The 25810-nt window shown below is 39.1% G+C and overlaps 1 protein-coding gene across 7 annotated transcripts in view; it reads right to left on the reverse strand.

Annotated features, from left to right (window-relative positions):
- Positions 1-371: 371 nt before the first annotated feature.
- Positions 372-25810, reverse strand: part of MED23 (mediator complex subunit 23) — a 33880-nt gene continuing 8441 nt past the window's right edge. The window contains exons 10-30 of one of the 7 annotated variants that reach the window (XM_089496245.1): positions 25657-25752; positions 25096-25113; positions 20327-20368; positions 19610-19753; positions 18346-18491; positions 17754-17999; positions 17080-17222; positions 16485-16659; positions 15764-15927; positions 15319-15443; positions 14600-14805; positions 8064-8244; positions 7093-7263; positions 6032-6248; positions 5463-5699; positions 5130-5295; positions 3220-3292; positions 2771-2985; positions 2522-2642; positions 842-973; positions 372-545 (exon numbers count right to left, since the gene is read on the reverse strand). In XM_089496245.1, the coding sequence (XP_089352371.1) occupies positions 372-545; positions 842-973; positions 2522-2642; positions 2771-2985; positions 3220-3292; positions 5130-5295; positions 5463-5699; positions 6032-6248; positions 7093-7263; positions 8064-8244; positions 14600-14805; positions 15319-15443; positions 15764-15927; positions 16485-16659; positions 17080-17222; positions 17754-17999; positions 18346-18491; positions 19610-19753; positions 20327-20368; positions 25096-25113; positions 25657-25752 (3192 nt within the window). Of the gene's footprint in view, positions 546-841; positions 974-2521; positions 2643-2770; positions 2986-3219; positions 3293-5129; positions 5296-5462; positions 5700-6031; positions 6249-7092; positions 7264-8063; positions 8245-14599; positions 14806-15318; positions 15444-15763; positions 15928-16484; positions 16660-17079; positions 17223-17753; positions 18000-18345; positions 18492-19609; positions 19754-20326; positions 20528-25095; positions 25114-25656; positions 25753-25810 lie in introns of all 7 variants that reach the window. The other 6 variants (XM_089496241.1, XM_089496243.1, XM_089496242.1 and 3 more) reach the window with 6 other exon arrangements.

Consider the following 25810-nt stretch of genomic DNA (forward strand, 5'->3'; position numbering starts at 1 on the left):
ACATATAAAACCCCACTGCACAACATGTGTTGTAATTTAGGGTACATGTACAGGTTGTTTGGTTTTTTTGTAGACAAATTTCCAGTTTGGCAGGTTTTTTTTACTTGGACTCTAATTCTAATTCTTTTTCAGGAAGCCTTCTACATTTTTTGTAAAGCATAATTTAGGGCTGTATAATAACACGGCAGCGATGTAGAAGAGAACGTTTATAGTTAACATGCCAAAAATCTTTGGGGTAGGTTTAGATACATTTTTGAAAAGTGTATTTCATGTTTGCAGTCCATTTGTTGTGAAGTTAATTGTAACATTCCCCTTTTTTTCAGTCTCTGCAGCAGTTTACTGGAAATCATCATAAGCCAGTTGACAGGCTTTTACTGAGTTACTGGTAAGGTAACATTGACAGGCACCTGACTGGCCTGAGGGGCTGGGGAACCACTGTTAACAGGAGGTGGAGGAGCAGCAACTGGCTCTTGCTTGCTGATGTGGGTTATGAATCGCAGACGTAGCTGTAAAGCAGGCCTCAGGTTACAAATGATTTTCTCTACCTGAAATGCAAATAAATATGTATTACAATTTGATAAAGTACCACAAGTAAAGAACATTGTGTTATGCAGTATGCAGCACAACTGGTGCACTGAAAACATCTTCCAACTAAAAAATAGTAATTAAGAACTAAGAATTAAATTCATCATTGCAAGCTGCAGAGAAACCAGGAATACAGCATTATCTGTTTTGGTTTTTTTTTTTAAGTCCGCAAAACCCAGAAAGAGCCAGCAGCTACAAGGCTAGCACCTTACAAAAGCTTGAGTGTTACAGGTGATAAAAATAATTGTTCACTTGCCTGGTCTTTCACACTGTCTCCAGTAAACATATACTTCATGTGATACAGGAAGTCACAGATGGGGTCCATGAAGTTTAAATGGGTACTGCACTGATCCACGTTTAAAAGCATTTCATAAAACGCCACACCAATCTAAAATACACACACACGGCATCGACAGTAAATAAAAAACCCCAGGGTTTTCGTCACAGAATCATGTGATAAACAGGCATTTAGAATTTAAATTGTAAATCAGTAAAATGCTTCAGCCATACTCATTGCTAACAGGTGTATAAATTCAAGAACATAGGTATGTCATCTATAGTACTACTGAAGAGCTTTAAATGCGGCACTGTCATAGGTATAACCATTTCCCACAAGTCGCCTGGAGTACCAGCAGCTCAGCCACGAAAAGGTAGGCCACACATACTCAGACCACTGCAGTGCGTCAAATCGGGTGTCCTCTTCTCACTAGCAATTCCAAACCGCCCCTAAAACCACCATCATCACAAACAATGTACATTAGGGGCTTTAATAAATGGGTTTTCATTGCTGAGCAGCTAGTGTACCTACCAAGGCAAAGATCACTATGCTCACTATAAAGCTATCTGGAAGTTTTGTGGACAAATTTGGGTTTTGCGGATGCCAGTAGAACATTACCTACCAGAATGCAAACTAAAGTTTGGTGAAGGAGGGATAATGGTGTTGGCTGCTGTTAATTTTAAGCCCCTTAGTTCCACTGAAGGATATTGACAAAGCCATTATAGACAATTGTATGCATCCAACTTTGTGGCCCCAGGTTGGTGAAGGCCCTTTCCTGTTTCTGTATGACTTGTGTGCAAAGGAAAGTCCACATAGACATTGCTTGACAAGTTTGGTGTGGAGGAACTCAAGTGGGCTGCACAGAGGTCTGACATTAACCCCACTGGGGCCTTGACACCTTTGGGATCAGTTGGAATGCTGATTGAAAGCCAGGCCTTCTTGTCCAACAATCTCCTGACCTCACAAAACATATTTTGCTTAAATGGGCACAAGTTCCCACAGGCACACCAAAAATCTTGTAGAAAAGTGGTTGCAAAGAAGGCACATCCACATAAATGCCTGTGGTCGAGTGTGATGGAGTCCACATACTTTTGGTCATATAGCATAGCTATACAGGGTTAATGGGAGGTTGGTATAAGGAAATTAGCCAGGGTCCAGGATTCTTTATGGTTTATCCATAAAACTGTCTATAATTAATAGGGTTTGAATTCTGTTCTGTTGGATGGATCTTGTCTGAGTTATAATACAAAAAAGCTTTGTGAATATCAGCTTTATTCTTACTGAGGTTAGCATTCTGGATAAGTTAAGTCGCAACTGATGTCTAGTATTGGCAGAGCTGTTCACCATTTTGCTGATTTTAAAACAAACATGCTAAACCTTCCATTTCTCTTGGAACCCCTAGAAAATGGTTATTTACCACCCAGCACAACTGAGCATTTCCCTTCCCTACAGACTATGTATCACAATATACAGAAATATATGTGTCTGGGTTCTTAGTGACAAGTTTTTCTCAAATCAATCCAAGTAAGGTCTGGCACACTCAACATGCATAAATCATACACTATATCGCAACACACAAATAGAAAGAATCACTTGCTCTCCCTTTAAAATGCATTTGTTTTGTTTTTTTAACAATTCATAATTAATGAATTTGTTTACCTCTATCATGCACCTGGTCCGTTCTTGCTGGAACCTTTGAAGGAAAGGTCCTACCAGATGGTATACATAAAGCAACTGGTACTCTGTTTTTACAATTGGTATAAGGACCTCAGGAAGGAACCTATAAAGTAAACAATATCATATTGTTGAAAAATATCCCCAGAAGTAAAGATTTTTCTTAATAAAACTGTTTACACTTAGCATCAATTCAAATTATAATAAAGAAAATTAGAGGAGTAAAAAACTTACTTTGGAATGAGGGACAACTGGCCGATGCTTGAATGGTGCCAGACAGCATGTGCCAAAGCCAGAGTGTAGCTGCAGTTCATCTCAGAGTACGCTTTATGACAAGCTGTAAAATCAAAGAGTTGGAAGGGGTAGCCAACCCATTCAGTCTCTGATGTTAGACTCGGACTGTTGAGAACACTAACAATCCGATCATGCAGAACTATCCAATATGGTTCCTGGAAAACATAAAAAAAACATATTTATACTTTCAAATATAAACAAGTAGAATAAATATAGTTAAAGAAATGGACAACACCATTTGGTAGTATTCTCCTGATAAAATGGCAACTGAGCATAGGCCAAATAAGTATTATGAGAGAAAACCAGGTAAAATAGAGATACGTGACATTTTTTTTTAAGGTTAATCCATCTTTCTACTAGCCTATGCCAACTCAATTGGTCTAACTCACAGGTAAAGCTGTAATGATTAGTCCAATAGCATTCATCCATGCAGTGATATTCTCCCTTGGCACCAGCGGCTGACTGTAAAAAATAAAAAATATAATGATATAATAATGATTAGGATGTGTACAATATGGCTGTGGCATCAACAAATTACATAACACGACAACAACACAACACGTAACACGAACATGCAACCCAATATTCTCTTTGATCAGGCTATACTACAAAGCCAGCTGTCAATACACACAAAAAGGTTTATGTCAGATATTTTATGATAGAAAACATGTATTCCATATATTCTGTACTTTACATGAACACAAAATGGAGTCAGAGCCATTTTATTTTACTTAATCATGTAGTGATGATTTCTTTTTGTCCTTGTTCCCTCTATAATAGAGAACAAAGGAGTATTCATGTATAATGATGTTTCAGCGTATATATGATACAATTAATGTTATCTTCCATGAGAAAGTTAAGGAGTAGACGCTGCATATCTTTAGAAATGTAACTTGGAATGGGGGATACATGGTAAGACTACCAAGGCCTGAGTTACTATCTAGGAGGTAACACCTGGCGATTAGGGTAACCAAGGATAAATTCCAAACACATATGTAATGGCTTTAAGTTAATTCTTAGACCAGAGCGTCTCTCACAGGTAAATTAAGAAATTACAACGGTGTAAATATGAGTAGAAATCCTAATTTTAATGGGTAAAACCCACCGTTATGATTGGAGAATTCCAATCAAGAGGTGGAGGCTATGATAATAAGCTCTGTTTTTAAGCTTATGTCTTGGATAATTACAAAAAAAAAGAACGGACCTTAAAAAAAAAAATCGCACCCTGAAACAGACAGACCCGGACGGACTTATTCACCAAATTTACCCCAGAGAATTGGAATCTTAAGATTCTGGCACCATATTTCACTCTTGGAGTTACTTTGAGTTCTAACCTATATAACTGGTAGAAAGTTATTTTCTTTTCCACTTAATTTCTTGCCAATGAACCTGGATTAATTTCTACAAGGACCAGTTGGACAACAGCAACAAGTGGTGGTAATTATAATTGTTTTATTATTCTGAATAGAGATGAATTTTGTCTTCTTCGTATAGAATTCCCTGTTTCTGGGAAGTACTATATTGCATTATTGTATATGGCGGCTTGTGAGACTGCAGCTTATAACCCGTGAAAATAACAATAATGAAAAGGTATTTTTACCTATAGATGAAGTTTGACATCATTTGCATCTATTAGAAATTTCACTAATACTCGTAGACATTATTAAATTAGTTTTTAATTTGTCATATTAGTTAAACTAATATAAGAGAGATAGTGATATCTTTATTACTGCCCTGATTATTATAAATTTTTGGTTGCTGAGTGGACTGGAAATTAATTGTGTGTTAGACTCATATAGTACTAATTCATATTGATAACTATCGATAATATATTGTATTTAAATTGATTCAATTTTGACATGTTTTAAGAACTTTGTGTTTTATATTATGCACTGTGTGACTCATACATAGATTTTATAAATTGTATTCACAATAAATAAATATTTTTATTGACTATCGTGGTGATATCTATCTAATTTGAATTATAATTTTCGGCGATCTGAAAGAATTTAGGATCGGAGATAAAATATAGGGTATCTCCTTAAATTCATATTGTGGATGTGGTACTACAATATTTGATAGCGTCGTTATTTTGCGTATGTGATAAAATATTGGTTTTGCCTATTTTGTCTCATTAATATCCCTAACATTTAGTAGTTAAGCGCTGCGCAGTTGTACTTTTCTGGTGCTCTTTATTTTCCACATTTCTACTTGCTTCCACTAAACTCAAGCTTCCTCTTGACCCCGCCATAGAGGTGAGTCTGTTAAGAGGGCACACATTAAACAGACACATACTTACCTTTTTAGCACCACATTTAGCAGCGCATTTCCAACTTCTTTACCCGGCACAGTTAACGCCATCAGTTCAACACAGGTGACATGTAGTGCATGAGCGGCTGGATTAGGAAATTCATTGAACCTCCAGTCACAGTTTGGAAATGGCCCAGGGGATTTTCCAGCCATCGGTAAAAAAATTAGTTAAGGGACTACTTAATAGTAACAAATAGTTTTTAATGCAATGACTATAATATTATACTAGCCCTTATACATACATGTTTCCTATATGATTACATATAGCTACTGATCATCGCCAAGAAAAACACTAAACACCAATGCAACAGGCAAAGGATATTGTCAACCAGTCGGCCAATCAGCTTGCAATAATAAGTGTCATCAGGGATCCAAGGGTTATCTTCTCGGGCATTCATCCCACACTTCAGGTATGTCTCACTCAAGCACCATCCTTGAGGCCTGTTGTCTTTCAGAGATCCAATTATCGAGTGCACAAGCTTGCGTTTCAAATATGTCCGATCCCGAAGTTGCATCTCATAGTAGTGGAGTGTGTTGTACAGATAGGTGACAGGACGATCTAAAAGATCATGGAAATAGTTAAATATAAAAATATGTTAGAATAACTAAGTGAGCAATGTATGTGGTTGTTTTAGTAATAGGATTACCACGACTTCTAAAATATGTGTTATCTGCCATCATTTATGTTGCGTGCCTAAAAGTTGTAGAGTACTTTGTGTTTAAAAAAAAAAAAAAGACAGGGAGTGGATGAATGGGTAGGCTAGAAGACCGGTGCTTCTACACAATAAACAGAATCTAAGTAAAAGTTCAAGATAATTTAGCCATATGCCAGATGCATTATAAAGGACTCCTTGACCCTTATACTTCTGACAACGCAAAGTTGATACACACCATGAAACTTGTATAACCCTCCGAGATGATCAAGCAAAGTTTCAAGAGACTTTGAAACCGGATGAAGCTCTAGAAACCTGTGAATGACGATATCAAACACTGGCAAGAAGCGAAGGCACACGTTTCCAAAATAGATGGGCAGGTACTGGGGCTGGATCTGCACAGGAGGGTTCACTTGCTCAGCCAGGCCTTCAAAGTACAGTTTTTCTGGATATTTCTGGAAGAACAAGAGACATTTGTGTGTGTATTCAACTGTATATTTGGTATTTCCTTGAACAATGCAAATATTAATAAAACAAGAAAAAAAGAAAATGAAATCAACAGTTCAAAAGGAGGCATATCACACCTGTTTCACATGCTGTCTTTCAACAAATCTTTTTTCGCTGCGGCCATTATAGCAACCAATACACTGTGTGAGGATACCCAGTAAAAGACTGTGTGGCTACACTCAAAGCTCATGCTGTCCTTGGTTGTTCCTTACAAGACATTCAAATCATTAGCACCAGAATGCTCATAAAGATCATTCCCTCCACTCTCCTCTCCTAATGGGTATGACATGCTTGTTGCTCAGGATGAGCCACCTGCCATTCTTTCCATTTCTCCCGTTGGTTCTCCCTATTTCCAGCTCTCTTCTCCTTAGTACATACCATATCCAATCCTTGTGAGCTTTAGATTGCAAATCAGATGTCCCCACCGTTGTTGCTTACTATTAATCCCACTTAGTTCTTTGCTTCAATATAACATTTATGTTTGCAAAAAACTACAGTCACTGTTTACACTAATGGGTTGCAAACACCCATCTCATCTGAAAGCAGACTACTGCCAGGGAGACTGGTGAAGTTTTAGATACCCAAAGCTGCGTGTTTTCTGTTTTGCCGTGGCATGAGCCGGGTGGCACTTTAATTAGCACAGGCCTTAAGGCAGGCACTAAATAATGCTCATCTCTGGATAACATGCCCTTTTAGTGGCACCTGGAAAATGACACAGAGATACTTCACACAGTAACAATAAAACCTTTACGTTCGGATGCACACTTCCATCCCTGCTGTTGGATACAGTACCTTGTGGTAACTCATGTGCTTGGTATGCCAGTCATTCTGCAGCCAGTGCTCTGGAGAATTCTCTTTCACAAAATCACTCACTCGGTTTCTGAAGTCATTCGGTTTCAGCAGAAGCAACTGAATTATGAAGTAGCACACCTGGGCTTCATTCCCTTCATGGCTGCGCATGGCCTATAGGAAGAACATTTCATACACAGCAGGTCTGATGTTAGCACTGTTCCATTAAAGGAGTTTGCATGCCATACCATACGTGATGTTATTAAGCTAGGTCTTAAAAGCAATACATTATGTGCACATTTTCTCTGTAAAGCACATTCAAATAGTGAATGTGTGCTTTAAACAAATACATACACTGTATACGCATCATATACAAGTGTGCATTATATTCAATATTTATAGTATTGATTTACAATGAGATGGACATTTCTCCTACCTGCACACGTGTCACATCACTGGCATTTGGATAATGTCAGCAGATGTTTAGTATTATGTGCAATCGAAATGCATTACCCAATTGTGCCAACTGTCTCAAAACAAACGAGTTAATTAATGCAGTAGCAGTTGATGCCAGTTATTGTTGTCAGCAATGTGAACATTTGGTTAGTTTACTCTATAAATATTTTGGTAGCCAATGATCAAAGTCCATCAAAAGGAAACATCGGAGACCAGATAGCTTGCTGAACCTCAGAATTCAGCAGGTCAATTGGAATAGCGGATATGTACAAACACATAGCTATGAATTGTAATGGTGAATAAATTGAGGAAGAAAAAAAACTAACAATAAGCTACTGGAAATTGCTGTAATGCTAAACTGCACTGTCCTTATATATGGGGTTATATATAGCCCATATTCAAACAATACAGAAAAGTATGTAGAAGTTGCCAATGTTCCTTGTATGTTGAAAGTGTACGCTTTGCAATTATTTTTAGCAATGGGTACAGAGAAAGAAAATACAAAGTAAAATTTTTACCAAGCACAAGATCAGTCTGTCCAGAGTTACGATGTTATACTTCCACACCATGTCATTGAGCATCTCTATGCACTTATTGAGCTGTTGGCCTCCAGCGGAGGTAGAGAATTCATACACAAGAAAATCAGCAAATGTTCTGACATGAGCAACCAGTGCTCTGGCCCCAATTCTCTCTAGAACTCTAGAACCGTTGAGAAAGAGAAATAATGTCAGTTTCAAATGGACTCACACAGCATTGTAGACAGAAAACAAATACCCCACCTTTGCAAATAATTGAAAACCTCAAATGGAATTAAAAACCAAACGAAAACAGCTTCCAGATATGTATAATGTTTTTGGACACCTACATATTTGCCATGTGAATGTGTTGTACTTGTTTTTCTAGCCCAGTATACTAGCGCATCCGGACTCCTTATCATACTGCTCTGTGGTAAACAATGGCACATCTGAATCACCTAGAGGGACCATTTAACTCATGAAAGACTATAAAGGATTTTCATTATATGACCACGGGTTCATTAAGATTGCCATAAAGAATCGGCTGAGAGTGGTGCATGAGGAGGAAAAGCAGTGGCGTCAGCGGGGGGGGGGGGGCATGGCCTATTTTTTTTTTCATAGACCAAGACAGGGGCGGGCTGGAAGACGAGCATTCAACGCAGCCGCAAAGTTCAAAACTAAGCGGCTGCGAGCGGGATTAAATGCGGCCATCGTGCCAGTAACGTACCTGGCGCGGGGGGGGGGGGGGGGGGCGGTTCGCCACGGCTGCCGCTCATCTGAGGGGTGCCACCACGCCTCCAGAAACAATGTGCGCGGCAACTGTGGCAACACTGAAGCCACGCCCAACGTCTTCCGCGCTCAGTGCACAGGAAGGACAGGACCCAGAAGAAGAAGAAGAGAAAGAACGAAGAGGAGGAGGAAAAGTGACAGTGACAGAGGAAAGGTAGGACAAGATTCAGGGAGAGTGGATTAGTGAGTGTGTGAGAGTGATGGGTGTTATGCTGAATGAGGGTTTTAGATACATGGATGTGTAAGTGTGGGGGGATAGCATGGCATAGGGAGGCTGTAATCACATTCCTTTCATTCCCAGATTCCAGCATGTAGTGGCTGCCTAGGCATGATAGGAGTGTGATTACTGTCATCAATTATTTTTTGGTCCAACTTTGGTGTGTTAACACTTTTATTGGACAGAATAATTCAATAACAGTATTAATATATATATATATAATTGCAAACAGCAATCACACTCATATCATGCTAAGTCAGCCAGCACATGCTAGAACCTGAGCATGATAGGATTGTGATTGTTGTTATATATATATATATATATATATATATATATATATATATATAACATTTATTGTTATTGATTTTTTTGTCTAATTTTGGTGTTACTTTTAATAAAGTATTTGAAAGTGAATGCTGAATTTTCAGTTTCAGTCCAGAATTTTCATTTCGGTGCATCCCTACTATATACTAAGCCAGTCACTGACGTGGTAGGCCTACACCACATCAATGTTTGGCTTAGTATATAGTGATAGGGGTTGTACTGCAGTATTGTCAGTGTCTGGCACAATGTATAGGCACACATTGACGGTGGTACAGCGTAATCCCTATGTATATAATTATAACAATTATGCTGTACCCCTGTCAATGTTTGCCTAACCATAGAAACTAAGCAGTTTTAAAGTGTGTGTGGGGGGGTGCCACATACAGGATCTGCCACAGGTGCCAAATACTCTAGGTACGCCCCTGCATCGTGCAGCAGTCAGACCCAATGGCTGTGCTCTTCGTCCCATGTCTTAAAAGGGGTGGGATGAAGAGCTGAGGCACGGCCATCGGGCGGCGAGGTGCGTGCACGCCGGCTGCTTTAATTTCATTAGGCGCTGGTGGAGTGACTGCCGCACGGCGGCCGCTTTCAATGTCGCTTGCACCCGCTTTGATGCCGCAATGGGCCAGTTGACTAGACTTTCCCCCCAGACCTTAGGCTGCCAGCCCTCCCCTGCCCTTAGTGCAGGTCATACAAACTCTAAATTCTTAGAAGTACACTCAAAATTCCCTAGATAGGGAGGAAGAGGGGGTAGATAGGGAGGGAGGGAGGGAGGGAGGGAGAGGGGAAAGATAGGGAGAAGCAAGAATATTTAAATAAAGAGTCAGAATGAGAGAGAGAATGAATGGATTAATGTGTGGATGCATTAATGAATATGTGTAAATAATTTGTGTGAAAGAATAAAATGATTGAATGAAAGTGAATTAGTGAGTGACTGTAAAAGTGTTTGTGTGAATCATAGGTGTATTATTGATTTGTCAAAAAAGCAAAGATGGTATAAGCAGGGTGTTTAAGCACTGGGGACAAAGATGGCACAGGTAGTGTGTTTATGGGACAAACATGGCGTACGTTCAGCTGTTTGGGGACAATGTTGACTCATGCTGGGCTGTTTGGCGACAGCCCAGCATGTATGTGTAATTTAGGTGCTGGTCAGGTTCTATGTGGGCAATGTGGACGCCAGGGTTGGCTTTGGGGTGTGCGACCAGTGACCTATGCCTGTAATTTAGGGGGGTTTATACCTTTTAATGTAGAGTTTATATGTAATTTCCAATTGATATATACCTGCAAAGCTGGGTTTTGTGTTATTCTGTTGATCTGTATTGGTTATGTTTCCATACATTATTTATGTTTGCCTGCAAATATAGGATTTGTATGTCTTATTCAGTTGATCAATACCTGGAGTGCTGTTTCCATGTGTTGTTTATTTGATCTATATCTTCAGTGCTGAATTTAGATGTGATTTCCAGTTGATCTATACATGCAATGCTGGGTTTGTGTGTTCTGTTGGTTTATTCCTGCAATGCTATGTTTCCATACATTATTTATGTATACCTGCAAATACAAGGTTTTTTTTTAATCTTATTCAGTTGCATGTGCTGTTTCCATGTGTTGTTTATTTGATCTATACCTGAACTACAGAGTGTAAGTAAAAGAGCGGTATGGTTTAGTGAATGAGGGGACAAAGAGACTCTGGGGATGATTACAGGGGAGAGGACCTCTCGGTGCAGGACTGACTCTAACAGTCTTCCCCTGATCTGCAGTCAGTGTGGCAAATATTTTTTTTTGGTGTGGTAGCGGAGGGAGTGATTGCATGCAAGGGAGCGCTGAGCGGGGCCCAAGGAAATGCTTGGGTAGGGTCCAATTTTTTCACTATAAAATATATTGGCAACAGGGTCTAATATTTATATATGTTTTGGCACCAGGGGCTAATATTTATTTATATATTGGAAGCAGGGTCTAATATTAATATATATTGGCAGCAGGGGGCTAATATTAACATATATTGGCAGCAGGGGCTAATAATATTTATTTGGCAGCAGGTTCTAGTATTTATATTCATATTAGCAGCAGGGGCTAATATTTATATATATTGGCTGCAGGGACTAATAATATATAATCGGCAGCAGGGGCTAATATCAATATATATCCGCAGCAGGTGTTAATATTTCTATATATCGGCAGCAGGGTCTAATATTTATATATATATATATATATATATATATATATATATATATATATATATATATATATATATATATTGTCAGCACGGGCTAATATTAAAGAATGAAAAATAACTAAGTACATATTATGTAGTTAAAAATGCACGTCTAACGTGTGTGTGTATGTATGTATATATATATATATACAGTTTTATAATCGGCCCCCTACTTTGGTCCCTGGCCTCCCATGTGCCCCCCTAAATATGAAAGCTGGAGACGCCACTGAGGAAAAGGGACCCTTCACATAACATACTATGATGGCAACCTCCACATCCATTAAGTGGTCAATGGAATAAGTATATAATGGAATCCATTTCGCAAACATCTCCAGTGTAGGCATTCTTTAGTTGGCATGAGAAAATAAACCTCATTTAACCACCCCAGCTGCCTGAAAGCAGGGAACATAACTCTATATACTTCTTGCACATGCTCAGTAGAACCCCCTTTCTAGTGGATGGGAGCGGAAATGAACTGGAGTCAAACCAGCCAATCAGATGTATGCTATAGACTGCACTTCAGTTACATAGATGGTACCGCTGATGGTATTGAGGTCTAGCTCCAGTAACTAAAGAAAGCATGCTCCATTTAGCATGCTGTAAAATGCTTTGGAGTTAATTTAAAATGGACTCCAACATGCATTAAAAATACAAAAATACTTAAAAATGGCAACACATGACAAACTCTTGTACAATCCAGAATACATACTATTTTGTCAAAACAGTGTGAATGCAGTTCAAACATATTGACAAAGGATTAGAAAATTTGAAGCAATGATCTAAGAGTGGAACAATTAAACAAAATATTTCTATATTTTTTTACATCTTCATATATGAAATTATAAGAACACTGCTAATGGATTAGGAACCATTATAAACATGTGGTAAAAACGCTCTTAACGTATAAACGTGGCTTTGTTTGAGCATAGCCAGGCAGTCCAAAATGTCTTGGTATGCTGAAGGGGACAATGTTGGACAATGCTATGCTTCCAACTTTGTGGGAACAGTTTTGGGAAGGTTGTGTTCTATTCCAGCATGATTGTGCCCCAGTGCAAGGTCCATAAATACGGTTTTGGATACATTTGGTGTGGAAGAACTTGACTGGCCCGCACACAGCCCTGACCTCAAACCCCATCGAACACCCTTTGGGATGAACGAGAATAAAGATTGCGAATCAGGCTTCTAGTCCAATAGTCAGTGCCTGACCGCACAAATTCTCTACTGGATGAACAGGCAAAAATTCCCACAGAAACACTCCAAGATCTTGTGGAAAGCCTTCCTAGAAGAATGGAAGCTGTTATAGCTGTAAAGGTGGGGACCAACTACATATTAATGTCTATATGTACACTGCTCAAAATAATAAAGGGAACACTAAGATTACACATCCTAGATCTGAATAGATAGTTGAATGTGCTGACAACAAAATCACACAAAAATCCTCAATGGAAATCAAATTTATCAACCCATGGAGGTCTGGATATGGAGTCACACTCAAAATCAAAATGGAAAACCACACTACAGGCTGATCCAACTTTGAGGTAATGTCCTTAAAACAAGTCACAATGAGGCTCAGTAGTGTGTGTGGCCTCCACGTGCCCGTATGACCTCCCTACAACCCCTGGGCATGCTCCTGATGAGGTTGCGGATGGTCTCCTGAGGGATGTCCTCCCAGACCTGGACTAAAGCATCCGCCAACTCCTGGACAGTCTGTGGTGCAACGTGGCGTTGGTGGATGGAGCGAAACATGATGTCCCAGATGTGCTCAATCGGATTCAGGTCTGGGGAACGGGCGGGCCAGTCCATAGCATCAATGCCTTCCTCTTGCAGGAACTGCTGACACACTCCAGCCACATGAGGTCTAGCATCGTCTTGCATTAGGAGGAACCCAGGGCCAACCGCACCAGCATATGGTCTCACAAGGGGTCTGAGGATCTCATCTCGGTACCTAATAGCAGTCAGGCTACCTCTGGCAAGCACATTGAGGGCTGTGCGGCCCCCCAAAGAAATGCCACCCCAAACCATTACTGACCCACCGCCAAACCGGTCATGCTGGAGGATGTTGCAGGCAGCAGATCGTTCTCCACGGCGTCTCCAGACTCTGTCACATGTGCTCAGTGTGAACCTGCTTTCATCTTTGAAGAGCACAGGGCGCCAGTGGCGAATATGCCAATCCTGGTGTTCTCTGGCAAATGCCAAACGTCCTGCACGGTGTTGGGCTGTAAGCACAACCCCCACCTGTGGACGTCGGGCCCTCATACCACCCTCATGGAGTCTGTTTCTGACCGTTTGAGTGGACACATGCACATTTGTGGCCTGCTGGAGGTCATTTTGCAGGGCTCTGGCAGTGCTCCTCCTGCTCCTCCTTGCACAAAGGCGGAGGTAGCGGTCCTGCTGCTGGGTTGTTGCCCTCCTACGGCCTTCTCCACGTCTCCTGATGCACTGGCCTGTTTCCTGGTAGCGCCTCCATGCTCTGGAGACTACGCTGACAGACACAACAAACCTTCTTGCCACAGCTCGCATTGATGTGCCATCCTGGATGAGTTGCACTACCTGAGCCACTTGTGTGGGTTGTAGACTCCGTCTCATGCTACCACTAGAGTGAAAGCACTGCCAGCATTCAAAAGTGACCAAAACATCAGCCAGGAAGCATACGAACTGAGAAGTGGTCTGTGGTCACCACCTGCAGAACCACTCCATTATTGGGGGCGTCTTGCTAATTGCCTATACTTCCTACCTGTTGTCTGTTCCATTTGCACAACAGCATGTGAAATTGATTGTCCATCAGTGTTGCTTCCTGAGTGGACAGTGTGATTTCACAGAAGTGTGATTGACTGAGTTACATTGTGTTTAAGTGTTCCCTTTATTATTTTGAGCAGTGTATTTAGAATGCAATGTCATAAAAGCCAATATCTTCATTACACATTTTTTACATCTAACCACATTTTTGGTGAGAAACTAAATAAAGGAACTGGGGAAAAATATATATATATTCACCTGTAACCAATCTGGTTGATTTGGTCAGTTTCCAACAGCATTTTCCAGAGAAGGCAGAGAAAGAGTGGGGGTGATCCTTGTAGGGAAAAGTGTGTAATGATGTCATTTTCATTGGTCATGGACTTCCACTTCCTGTATTCCTCTTCTACGTTCTTCTTTAGGTTGAAGCGACTTTCTTGAGGGACGTTGTTCTGTTTGAAGAATGCCTGCACAACACAGTAACACATATTTAGTGTATACAGTTGGATAAGAGGATAATCTCTTGAGCGGCAGCTATGAAGTTGGCAAAGTGGGCTTGGATGGTCAGCTATGTATCTCCTGAGCATCGTGCTAATGGTGTTATAGGTAATCACTCAGATTTATTTCATGTAATGTAGAAGGGCTGCCCATCGGCATAGAAACATTCTCCCGCCTACCGGGTGGAAAAATATCACCATATGAAAGACAAATCAGGAAAATGTTGTTTACGTACACACATTATACATAATGTCCCTGAATTGTTGACAATTTATATAAATCTTGGGGTAACCATCAATACAATTCTCAGACTGAATCCTTAAGCCACATTGTTGTCCCCAAACTATGTCTATGTGTCATATGTTATATACAGCAAAAAATGGACATTAAAAACGCAGGGTTTTGACAAAGGAAAAAAAAAAAAAGACCAGTTTTGAGGTTCCCTCTAGTGGCTGAACACTGCACTATATATATACAATTACCTGCAGCGGCGCTGGGAAGCAGCTTAATGTGTGCAAGGCCCAGTTATGAGGTGTGAAGTTAATGATGGTTTGCAGAATGTCTTTGCACCATGTGCCCTGGATCGAATCCGAGCCTGTGAAGAAATCTAAAACAAAATTAAGAGGTGAAAAAAGGTTTGCAATTAGTAAAATAAGGTTTAATAGCCATGTATAAATTCATAAAAGTTAATATTACTATATGCTACTGGGTTATATGGAGAGGGAATTCCCACTCCCTGGCTTGCCGCAATAGTAAAACAATAGGTAAAAAACAAGACCAATGTAAACCAAATGTCTTGGCTACTGAACCGAGACCTTTTTTAAAACAATTTTACATTTACATGAACAATGATCTTATTAGCATACATACCACATGCATATAGTAAAATCGGATAGCAGAAGATATTTTTGCTGGACTGATCAATACCTGTGACATGTGTGGCTCTTGCAATCGTCAATATCAAAGCCCTATTAAGCTCCTCAGACTCCGCTGACAAAACGGTTTTTGGATCATTCAAGAAGCGAGTAAACTGTGGCTGCACCTCTGAACTACCAAGAGCTGTGATCAGTCTCAGGGCTGTGCTCTCAACACTGTAGAAGACAGAAAAATAAGAATCCGATTAGTTCTGGACAGGAAGATCACAATATTCTGTGATGATGACTAAGGTACACGGAAACTGTTATTCGGGGGGTGTCTGGTAGTCATTCAGGGGTGATTCAAATGTCAGCTTTTGTATATAGAGCTGTTCTCAAAATAAAACAATAGCAAAGGCAACTACAACATAAAAATCCACACATAACTATATGTGAATATAAAATCATGTTTTTCATATACATTAGAAAAAGAAAGTTACTATAAAAAACACACCAGAATAAAGTGTAATCACAAATCCTCAAATTTGTAATCTAGTCCTCCTGAATCACCTTTATTACAAAACACAAAACTCTAGCAGTGATGGTCAGATTAAATATGAAAGACACATTCTTTCAAATTAAAGAAGACAAGAATTTTGCATATTACAAATAACCAATGTCTTGTAGGATGAACCCATGTTTGGACCAGTTTGTTTTCTTCCATAGTAAGGGTGAAAACCTGCATCAGGTTCAGTGTTTCTGCGGGGAGACATTTTCGCTATCCACATACTGACCAGAGATGGAGCTGGTTTTGGTTTGTTTGCGGTACCCCTGCCAGTGAATGAAGGTGGCTCAGGAGCTGCACTCGATAGTGAGGCTGTATATGGTGCATTCGGTAGCTGAACATTTCCAGCAGGGTGTGAAGGATTCCCCAGGCATGAGACTTAAAGACAGTAGGTAAGAGTTGACCTGGCAATAAAGAAATAATATTTATCATTTTGGTTCACTAACTTGTTTTAAACAATGTTTAATTATATATGTAAATATTTGAAACAATACTCAGTCTTTATGTGAGTTCAGAGGCAGGCAGACACCTGGGCAGACAGCAGAAGCAGCGCCCCGCGATCACGACGATTGTGGGTATCTCACGGTTGCGAAGGGGTTAAACATGCATGGGAGATACATAAAGCTATCCTCACTATGTGACCAGGCCAAGCACTGATAGGAGTCCCTTACATCAGTGAAAAACACGCTCAAGTGCTATTATCTGCTGTCAAATTCTTTGTTTGTTTCTATGTTAAGCTTGGCCCTTGAAAGGCCGAACTCCAGCAAGATGCAATGTCGTTCAGAACGGCTGGATAAATAACCAGAATAAGATAGCTTCCTTACTGATGAATCCCTTGATGCCAAGCGATTCTATTTCCATATAAACCAACAAGCGGCTGTAGGTTTCAACTAGGGCCGGAGCCAAGGCAAGGCTGGATTTGGCATGAGCCAGTTTGATTACTCTGGTAGCAATGCTGTGAATAAGGCTGAAAGAAAGAAAAATAGCATGTAAAAACAAATAAATTATCAGGTATTAAATCATATATATATTGCATATGTTTTGTTTTTTTTTTATAAACCAAACTGTGTAAACATTAAAAGCTGAAGATCCCAACACGTCTTTTCTGTAGAATCATTTTAGTTTTGCATTCATTGTAGATTGAAAAGTACATAGTTTGCAGTGTGAAAGTAAAAAAAAAAACAATGTTTTATTTAAAACTCATGCTTAAATAAAGTGTTTTTTTGTTGTTGTTTTTTTAAACATATGTGGCTCCTGTATAAATCATGCATTAGTTATTAACAGGAGAATTAAATGGTGCACCTTGTGTGTTTGCACTAAATTTATCTTCAAAGCTAATGGACCCAGAGAACATAATATTTTATGTAACCTTCACATAAAGGACATTTCTCCTGAATCTAATGCTATCCCAGAATATCACTGCCTAACCAGGAATCAATTAAGCACAGTACAGCGTATGTTATTATTGAAACGATTTTTTGAGCGTTTTGGAATGTACCTCATTTTTGCATGAACTGTTAGTGAATCCAAGAGGTTCATTGGTAGTGGGGTAATGGATCCTGAAGCCATACAATTTGTTCCTGGCAGCGATATTCTCATGCTTCCATTGCCATAAATTGTTTCCACAAGAACTCCCATTGGCAATGTAAAGCATTCTGAGTTTGTGGAATAAGCATTGCACAGCAAAGCTATTTTGTAATCGTTCATCTGCAAACTCTTATTCCGCAAGCTCTGCTGCAAGAACCTGTAAGGGAGCAAAACATATTAAAACATAAAGTAGCAAATAATCAACTGCTACCAAAACACAAAAACTGAAAACAAATCGGGTTAGTCTTAAATCGTCACCCCGGTTAGATCAATGGCTGCTGATATAGATTAAAGGGACTGATCATTATAAGGGGGGCTATAGGTTGTCCCGTGCTCTATGAAATGCTCTGAAGGGGAATATATTTTTTTTGCAAAACGAAAAGCATCTGAAGCAGGATTTAACAGATTAAAAAGGTTGCCCAGGGCTGTACATTAAACTATTTGAATAGTCTGAAATAGTGCAAGATATTAGGTTGGAGAACGCAAGGTATCAGGACTCATACTCATGATGTAACTTTAGTGAATGAGGAATTGGTATCTGTAGTTTGGAGTTGTCGTTCTGTGCTTTTCTATTTAGGTGGATCCAGATACAGGTCATTGCAAAGGAGTGTGTGGACTGTGGTTTGGTGATGTCGGGTACTGGAATACACTAGGGGAGAAAAAAGAAGTAATCAGAAGGCAATACTGTGTTAATTAATAAGACGAAACCAATAAGAGGCACACATTTCTCTGGTGATCAGATTTCTCTTTGGATCAACGAGCACTAAATAAATATAAATTCCTATACTATCATACATGGCCCTCCATGTTCTGCTTCATTAAAAAAGTATCCAGGCCCCTTTTAAAGGCATCTAATGTATTTGCTAGCACCACCTCTTCAGGCAGTGAATTCCATACTTTTATTGTCCTTACTGTAAAAAATCCCCTCCGCTCTCGTAGACTGAATCTCCTTTCTTCATTCTTAGCGGGTGACCTCTTGTCCTTTGTAATGTTCTATTAATGAACAGGTCTTTAAAGAGCCCTTTGTATGGGCCCTGTACATATTTATGTAACATTATCATATCCACTCTAAGACGCAGTTTCCCTAATGTAACTTTTCTAGCCTTTCTTCATAACTAAAACTTCCCATTCCCCTCATTAGTTTTGTGGCCCTCCTCTGAACTTTCTCCAGCTCCATAGTGTCTTTTTTAAGAAAAGGCGACCAGGTGGGGTCTTACCATGGACCTGGCAGAATAATATCTTCCTCCTGTGAGCCAATTCTCCCTCAATACATACCAATATATTATTTGCCTTTGCAGCCGCTGGCTGGCACTGTGCACTACTGCTAAGTCTATTGTGTACAATTACTCCCAAGTCTTTTTTGTTAGTAGATTTCCCCAAGGAAACATTTGCATTTTTATTACCATTCCCAAAATGCATAACTTTACATTTGCTTACATTAAATCTCATTTGCCATTTATTAGCCCAGTTACCCAGTTTATCCAAATCCTCTTGCAGTAAAGACACATCTAGTTTAGCCTTTATTACTCTACTTCATTTTGTGCTTTTACATATTTATACTTATATGAAAATGTAAGATGCAGGCTACAGCCTAAAACAAAATCTGTCACTGGACTACTGTTAGAGCAGATTGTAAACATTGAAATGATTCCCCAATCTGAGATTCCTCACCTACTGTTAAAGGTAGGTGTTAGCAACAGCTATGAAAAAGGGCAAAATTCTGCAAATGTACACTGTAGGTAAAACTTTGAGAGAACTAGAACTTACTTCTTTTTCTGGGTACAGGAGATCGAAAAGCTTCATAACGGGGAGGAAGTCTGCCAAAGCATTCTTCTGTATGCTTCCAGAAATGAACTGCAGCAGCACCCACATTAGGTGGTCCCTGCCTTTAATGAGGCCCCGGCCTGCCAACTGCAATAAATACATGTAAACTGTAGAACATAACACTACAAAAAAAAAAAAAAACAACCTAGAAAACTCTAAAATCCAACTGCGGCCCATAAGAACTGAAAGGTGTAAAAAACTACTATCAATCTGAGCGAGAGAGGTTTTGACAGTTGACAACTCTCCATAAAAATTGTATTTTCAGATTTCATTTAACTAAGGGTAGCTATACTGTCTTTTTTCATTTCAGAGGGGTCCATAGTACAATGTGAGTTGAAGAACACATTCTATTCTATGACTTTATTCACTTTCTCTATAGTGAAGGCAGCACTTCACATGTGCTATTTAGCAACATGTGACATGTATGTCCCTCACAAAAATGGCTGATTTGGCAAAACCAATTCTGTTATTCATCAGACCATTCTACCTCGGCTATAAAACTTACAGCAGGGCTGCAGTCACTGCTGCCCTACATAACACATCAATCATACCCATGTGTACATATAAAGAAGGACTTTCCTTAACCACGCTTATTGCTTTTAATTATCCCAGGAAACCTACCAAGCAAAAGGATTTTGGGCTGGTTTGTAGGGTAACTACCTTTTGATGAAGAGACAAAACCATGTGTGGAAAACTGGCAAACTGAAAGAGCACAAAGAAAATGAGCTGGCTGGAGAGGTGCTGCCACAGCAGCTGGCTGGTCCCACCATCGTCAAACTTCTCCTCGGTCTCGGAGCGCTCCATGGCATACACCACAAGATCGACCAACTGGTCCTCCAGCACAGGGCAGCGTTGCTTGTGCTGAAAGGTAAAAATCACACACACAGTATTCCAACAGTACCGCGGGCAACAAAGAAAGCATACAGCAGAGGAGGCCAGTCGAGGCCATGAAGCATGTAATGGTGGGACAAATGGAGCATCATCATCATCAAAGTTGCACTGAAAGTAGCAGGGGCACATTTTATTTTTTCCTCAAAGGAATTCGTTGATCTTACTTATTCAATGCATACATTTTATCGGCTATAAAAGCAACAATGTATATTTGAATATTCAGGACATCGTATGTGCAAAATTCCAGTGAGAATCTTTTTTATTCATGGGTAAAATGTACTTTTGTAGAAAGTAAATTTTACACAGAATTAAACAATGTTTTGGGTAAACATTATTATTCTGATTGCATTTTTCAGGAGGGATTAGAAGAAAGAAAAATAAAACAAATTTACATACAGCTATGAAATTTGGTAACAGCGAAAATGTGCAACTGTTACTAAAATGCAGCTTCCATTAAAACCTTTACACAAAAAAAAAAAGAGGTGAAAAAAAGCAACTTGATGCCAAAACAAGTCCCTTTCCGCAGGCAAAGTTAAGAGTATATATTTTCACTCAAAACGATATACACAACACTAAAAAGAAAACCTTTAACATTTAATCAAATTCAGAGAGGAGAACAAAAAAAATGAATATTAAACTCAGTGTGTCATCTTTTGCCATTAAAAGTAGATTTTAAAAAAAAATTCATTTTCAATGTGTGGTATTAACAAACATTTGTCATGCTCTGCCAGCGGAAAAACAAAACTGAAAAATGCAATGCTAACAGCGTTTTAGTATGTCATGCCATGACAAAGAATAATGGGTAGCTCTCACGGACTAACTGAAATGCAGCCACCAAGTCAGGCCAAAAAATAGCAATATGGACACAACATATAGTTCAGTCATACTCAATCTGTGGTACTCAAGCCACTGGCAGTTCTTTAACAGTTTCTAGGTGGCTCCTAGAATCCATAGTGTACGTTTTAATTTAGCCCTATTTCTCAAGTAGGTCAAATGCATCTAACAAAGTCTGCAGCAGGTACTGCGAATAAAAAGATAAAATCATACTTAAGTACATCCGCCGTTTCTGTTTGAAATTGGATCCGACACCTTAAATGCAAGTTCCATTTATCATAAACATTAAATCTCTATTTAAAAAAAATAATTATATCCTTGTCTAAAGTTTTCCTTACTCCTGGTGATTTCGCAAGTGTGCAAATTTTTTTTTCTGTGATGCATGTACTTTAGAACATCATCATTAAAGTTAAATATTTTACACTTAAAAATGGCGTGTAGCTTTGATCTTGGGTATGGCATTAGTCTTATACCCCTTTGGCCTTTCCAAAAAGTGAGGGGAAGTATTCTTTTTACTGCTGGGATCACTGTGTTGGTAACTATCGCAACACAACACTCATTTTTATACATAATCCTTTACATAATTGTTTGAGTATAACTTCCACTCACTCCTTACAAGGATCTGAGTTCCTTAAGTAAAAGTTTTGTGAACTAGCTGCAGTTTAGCAGAGTCAATCCAAAACGCAGGCAGTCGCAGATCACTAAAGGCATCTGTAAGCCTTCAAAAGTAGAAAGTATAAAACAGTAACTAAACTGATGCCATAGAGGAAAAAGAAAAATCAAGCCTAAATTGAACATTGGAAGCTGCTTGTGACTGTGAAATTGACAAAGTTTGAGTAAAACTGGCACAACACACTAATAATTCAAGACACAACACAAACATTTGAGAAAAAAAACCACACACACACACCTCACAACTGCTATCTAGCGTGCAAAAACTAGCATGTACAGGGCTTGAAATTCACTAGTCCTGCACATCCAGAAAGAGGGAAGGCGGAGTATGGGTGTAACACAAGCTGCTATCAAATATTCTGTACATTAAAACAAATTTAGCACAAAAACAGAAGAGGTTTTGGCATTTTTCTTATTAAATCCAATTCTATATTCTTTATGTGTCATATGGTACAGAGATCACGTATGCTAACAAACCTACTACACTCAGAAAACCGTAATAACCATTAACAGAAATTTAAAAGAAACAGTTCAAAATATTAGGATTAGGACACGGTAGAAAATTATTAAAAAAATAGTATATGTCAATAAAGACTAAATAGCTGTTTCCTGAAACACAAAATTTTAACTACTGCAGATTCTGCCTTAAGCAGGAAGTCTGAACGGAGAACTGGAAGAAGTCCCTACCCATTTTCTCTGCATTTGTAAGAACTGGTGCTCTAGGTAAACGGCACATTTTATGGGAATAAAATGGGAGATAGATCAGGAGTATGGAGAATATAAATAGCCTTCTAAAAATAAAAATATCTTCGAACAAATTTGAGCTACATATTAATGGTACTGTTAAGGCCTACTTAAAGTATGAATGTACCAGCGAACATAAGAACAGGACAGCAATAGCAGTGATGGTTTTCTTGGACCAATATTGCAAATGGTGAAAAGTCATCGAAGTCAAGAATAAATAAAAACTAGTTACAACAAAAAAGAAAAACAAACTAAAAAACTACTATTTCCAATGTTCAATTGTTAAGATAATATTTGGTTATATCAGAAGGCTGTGGACAAATTGGGAATTGCCAGATACAAAAAAGAAAAAAGGTGAATCCTTCCCGGAGAAAAAATAATCTAGGAAGCAAGGGATGGAAAGCCGTTTATTAACCAATTAGTTTGGTCTTAGTCACTACTAGCATATACAATGTAAGCTTGTGATAGAGTATGTTGTCCAACCTCTAAAGATTTATGCCTGATAAATGAAGAGCTGCAGAACTACTGTGAACGTGTTCTTGATATGGACCATGTTTTGGGAAGGCCTCAGCTCAATTAAACATAAATGCAATCTCTCACGTTTTTGCCAAAAAGCTCCAGAAATCAGAACCAATTACCAAGACCCAGGTAAGGATTTTATCGAGGGAGAAAGGGTGAAGTGGTGTTTGGTCCTGCTCACTCCCTGATCCTCTCAAGTCTATATTTGGATACCTTCATTACGTAACACTGCTATGACTCCTACCAACCTCCCATAATGCCCATGAGAGGGTGAATCTGGGCAGTTTGTGATTACTGAGATCATGGGGCATTCAGTCCAGTTTGGGAACAAAATGCTCCAGAAGGTGTCCTTTATGTTGAAGAAGAACATTTTAAAGTTAACGCAAAATGGAGTACCAGCAACTGTGACTTTTAATATGTGGTTGGTACATGGCCTGACAGCTCTTCCTGTTAAAATAGACATCCCACCATGGTAACAAATGTAAAAAACAAAATGAAAAAAAAAAAAGCTGTGCTGTATTTAAGTGTTTCCCTATCACACATTTGTATTAAGTTTAGATAACTAATACACAGCAACAATTTTTGGCTTACTACTATTCTGCTTTAACAGGTTTTAAAAGTTCAGTGGTGCCTGATGTAGAAAGCAGAGTAGGGATTTGTCCATCTGCTCTATTGAACCCATTGCTTATTGTTAACAGTTTTAATGTTCTCCGTACTTGTTAGTAATCTTACACAATGTATCCTGTTTAGGAGTAATGCATACCTCCCAACTCAAACTGTCAAAGGTTAGTTATTTTAAGGCATGTGGCTATGGCTCTGGCTTTACTGAGACATATGTAATCTATTGATAATTATTCATTTACACAATTTAATATTTAAACACATTTTCTGATGCACATTAGTGTAACTTTTAGGGCAGTAAAACACAGTGATATACTCATAACCACTATACATTCTGTGCTCACAGAAAAAAGTAGTGGAAGGAAGAAAACAGAGAGGTTGAGGTCTAAAGAGGGACTGCTTCTTCTAAAAGGGAACACTTGGGGAGAAGGGTAATGAGATGCTGGAAAGATAACCCTCGCCTTGGACGTATCTCCTACAAGAAGTGGGAGACTGGTTTTACATTTTACATAGATTACTGCAATCTGTTTCTGTCTATCCCTCTCTACGGTCTAAGCTAAATATACTGGGTTATTGTTCTTTAAATTACTAAAATCATGGATATATATATGTTAATGATTTATGGTACATAAGAAACGTACTCACTTGAACATGAGTTGAATGTGAGGCAACAAAGTCAAAAAAGGACCTCTGTGGGGCTTATCCTTCATAATGTGTAATGCATTTCCTTCATGGTTGGTGGGATGTGACATCTTAAATCCTTAAGATGTTTTTGAAAACAAGCAAGGAAAACATCTAATAAAATGCTTCACCATCAAGAATACGGAAAAGCTTGAGTCAGCCACCTCAAAATTAGAAAAGCCACCACATAGGGCGAAAGGAAAGTAGGACGGAGGGGTAGATAGTTGCACGGTTTAGGCTTTGTGCTTGAAAGGATTAATGGATTAAAGAGAAAATGTTTTTTTCTTTATTTTTACAGGGCTCTTAAGTTGATTTTTTTTCTTACCTAAAAAGGTGTTGTTGGTATGTTGCGGTCCTATCAATTTCAAGCCCCGACCATGAGTATATACTCAATAACTGAGATCAGCGGCTACCAAACAGCCAGCAGCACGGTTAGTCACAATACAAGAAGAAGGTCGTGAACATACCTGAGCAATGTTCAAGGTCTAGAGCATTTGGAGGATGGGCAGGACAAGACAGAACAAAAATAAAGGAAGAAAAAAAAGAAAAGACAAAACAGTGACTATGAGGCCTGCCTCAAGACGCCCAAGGTCAGAAAATGCCCATCAATGGTGCTTAAGAAGGGAGGGGTGGGGTGGCTGTTAGTTTTAGTAGGCAATCGTTGGATGGAAGCCACAGGATACATTTTTGCAAGCCTAGGGCACGGTATGTTATGGAGTGCAGTAAGCTGGCAATGGGCACACTTGAGACTGGCCTTATAGGAGGGAGGGAAAAAAGCAATGCAAAACAAAAATTAAACTTTTCCAATAACTACTTGATTCTAACATCCTCAAGGCAGTGCACACTGAACAAGGAGAAGAACAGTATTGTTTTAACATTGTAATGTAACGGTCCTTTATGAGACATTAAAATAAATTGGGGGGGGGGACGGGACTATCCATACTGTTTTGTTCAGTTTGTTAGCAAAGAAAAAAGGTGGGAAAAAAGAGCAGTATTTTCAGAGGAAGTGCTCTGGGGCACCATAATACCTGCTTGTTTAGTCCCAGCATGTTGCACACCATGTCGCGAGAGTACGGCTGTTCCAGCACATATCTCAGGAGAGCCGTCTGTGGCTCAAACAAATCCTACAGGAAAAAGAAATTTTAAAAAAAAGTGGGATTGAAGGTGCACTAATAGTTTTTG

This window comes from Sceloporus occidentalis, unplaced genomic scaffold (genome assembly GCF_023333645.1).
Source record: "Sceloporus occidentalis isolate IW3139 unplaced genomic scaffold, rSceOcc1.0.p SCAF_88, whole genome shotgun sequence".
Taxonomy (NCBI): Eukaryota; Metazoa; Chordata; class Lepidosauria; order Squamata; family Phrynosomatidae; genus Sceloporus; species Sceloporus occidentalis.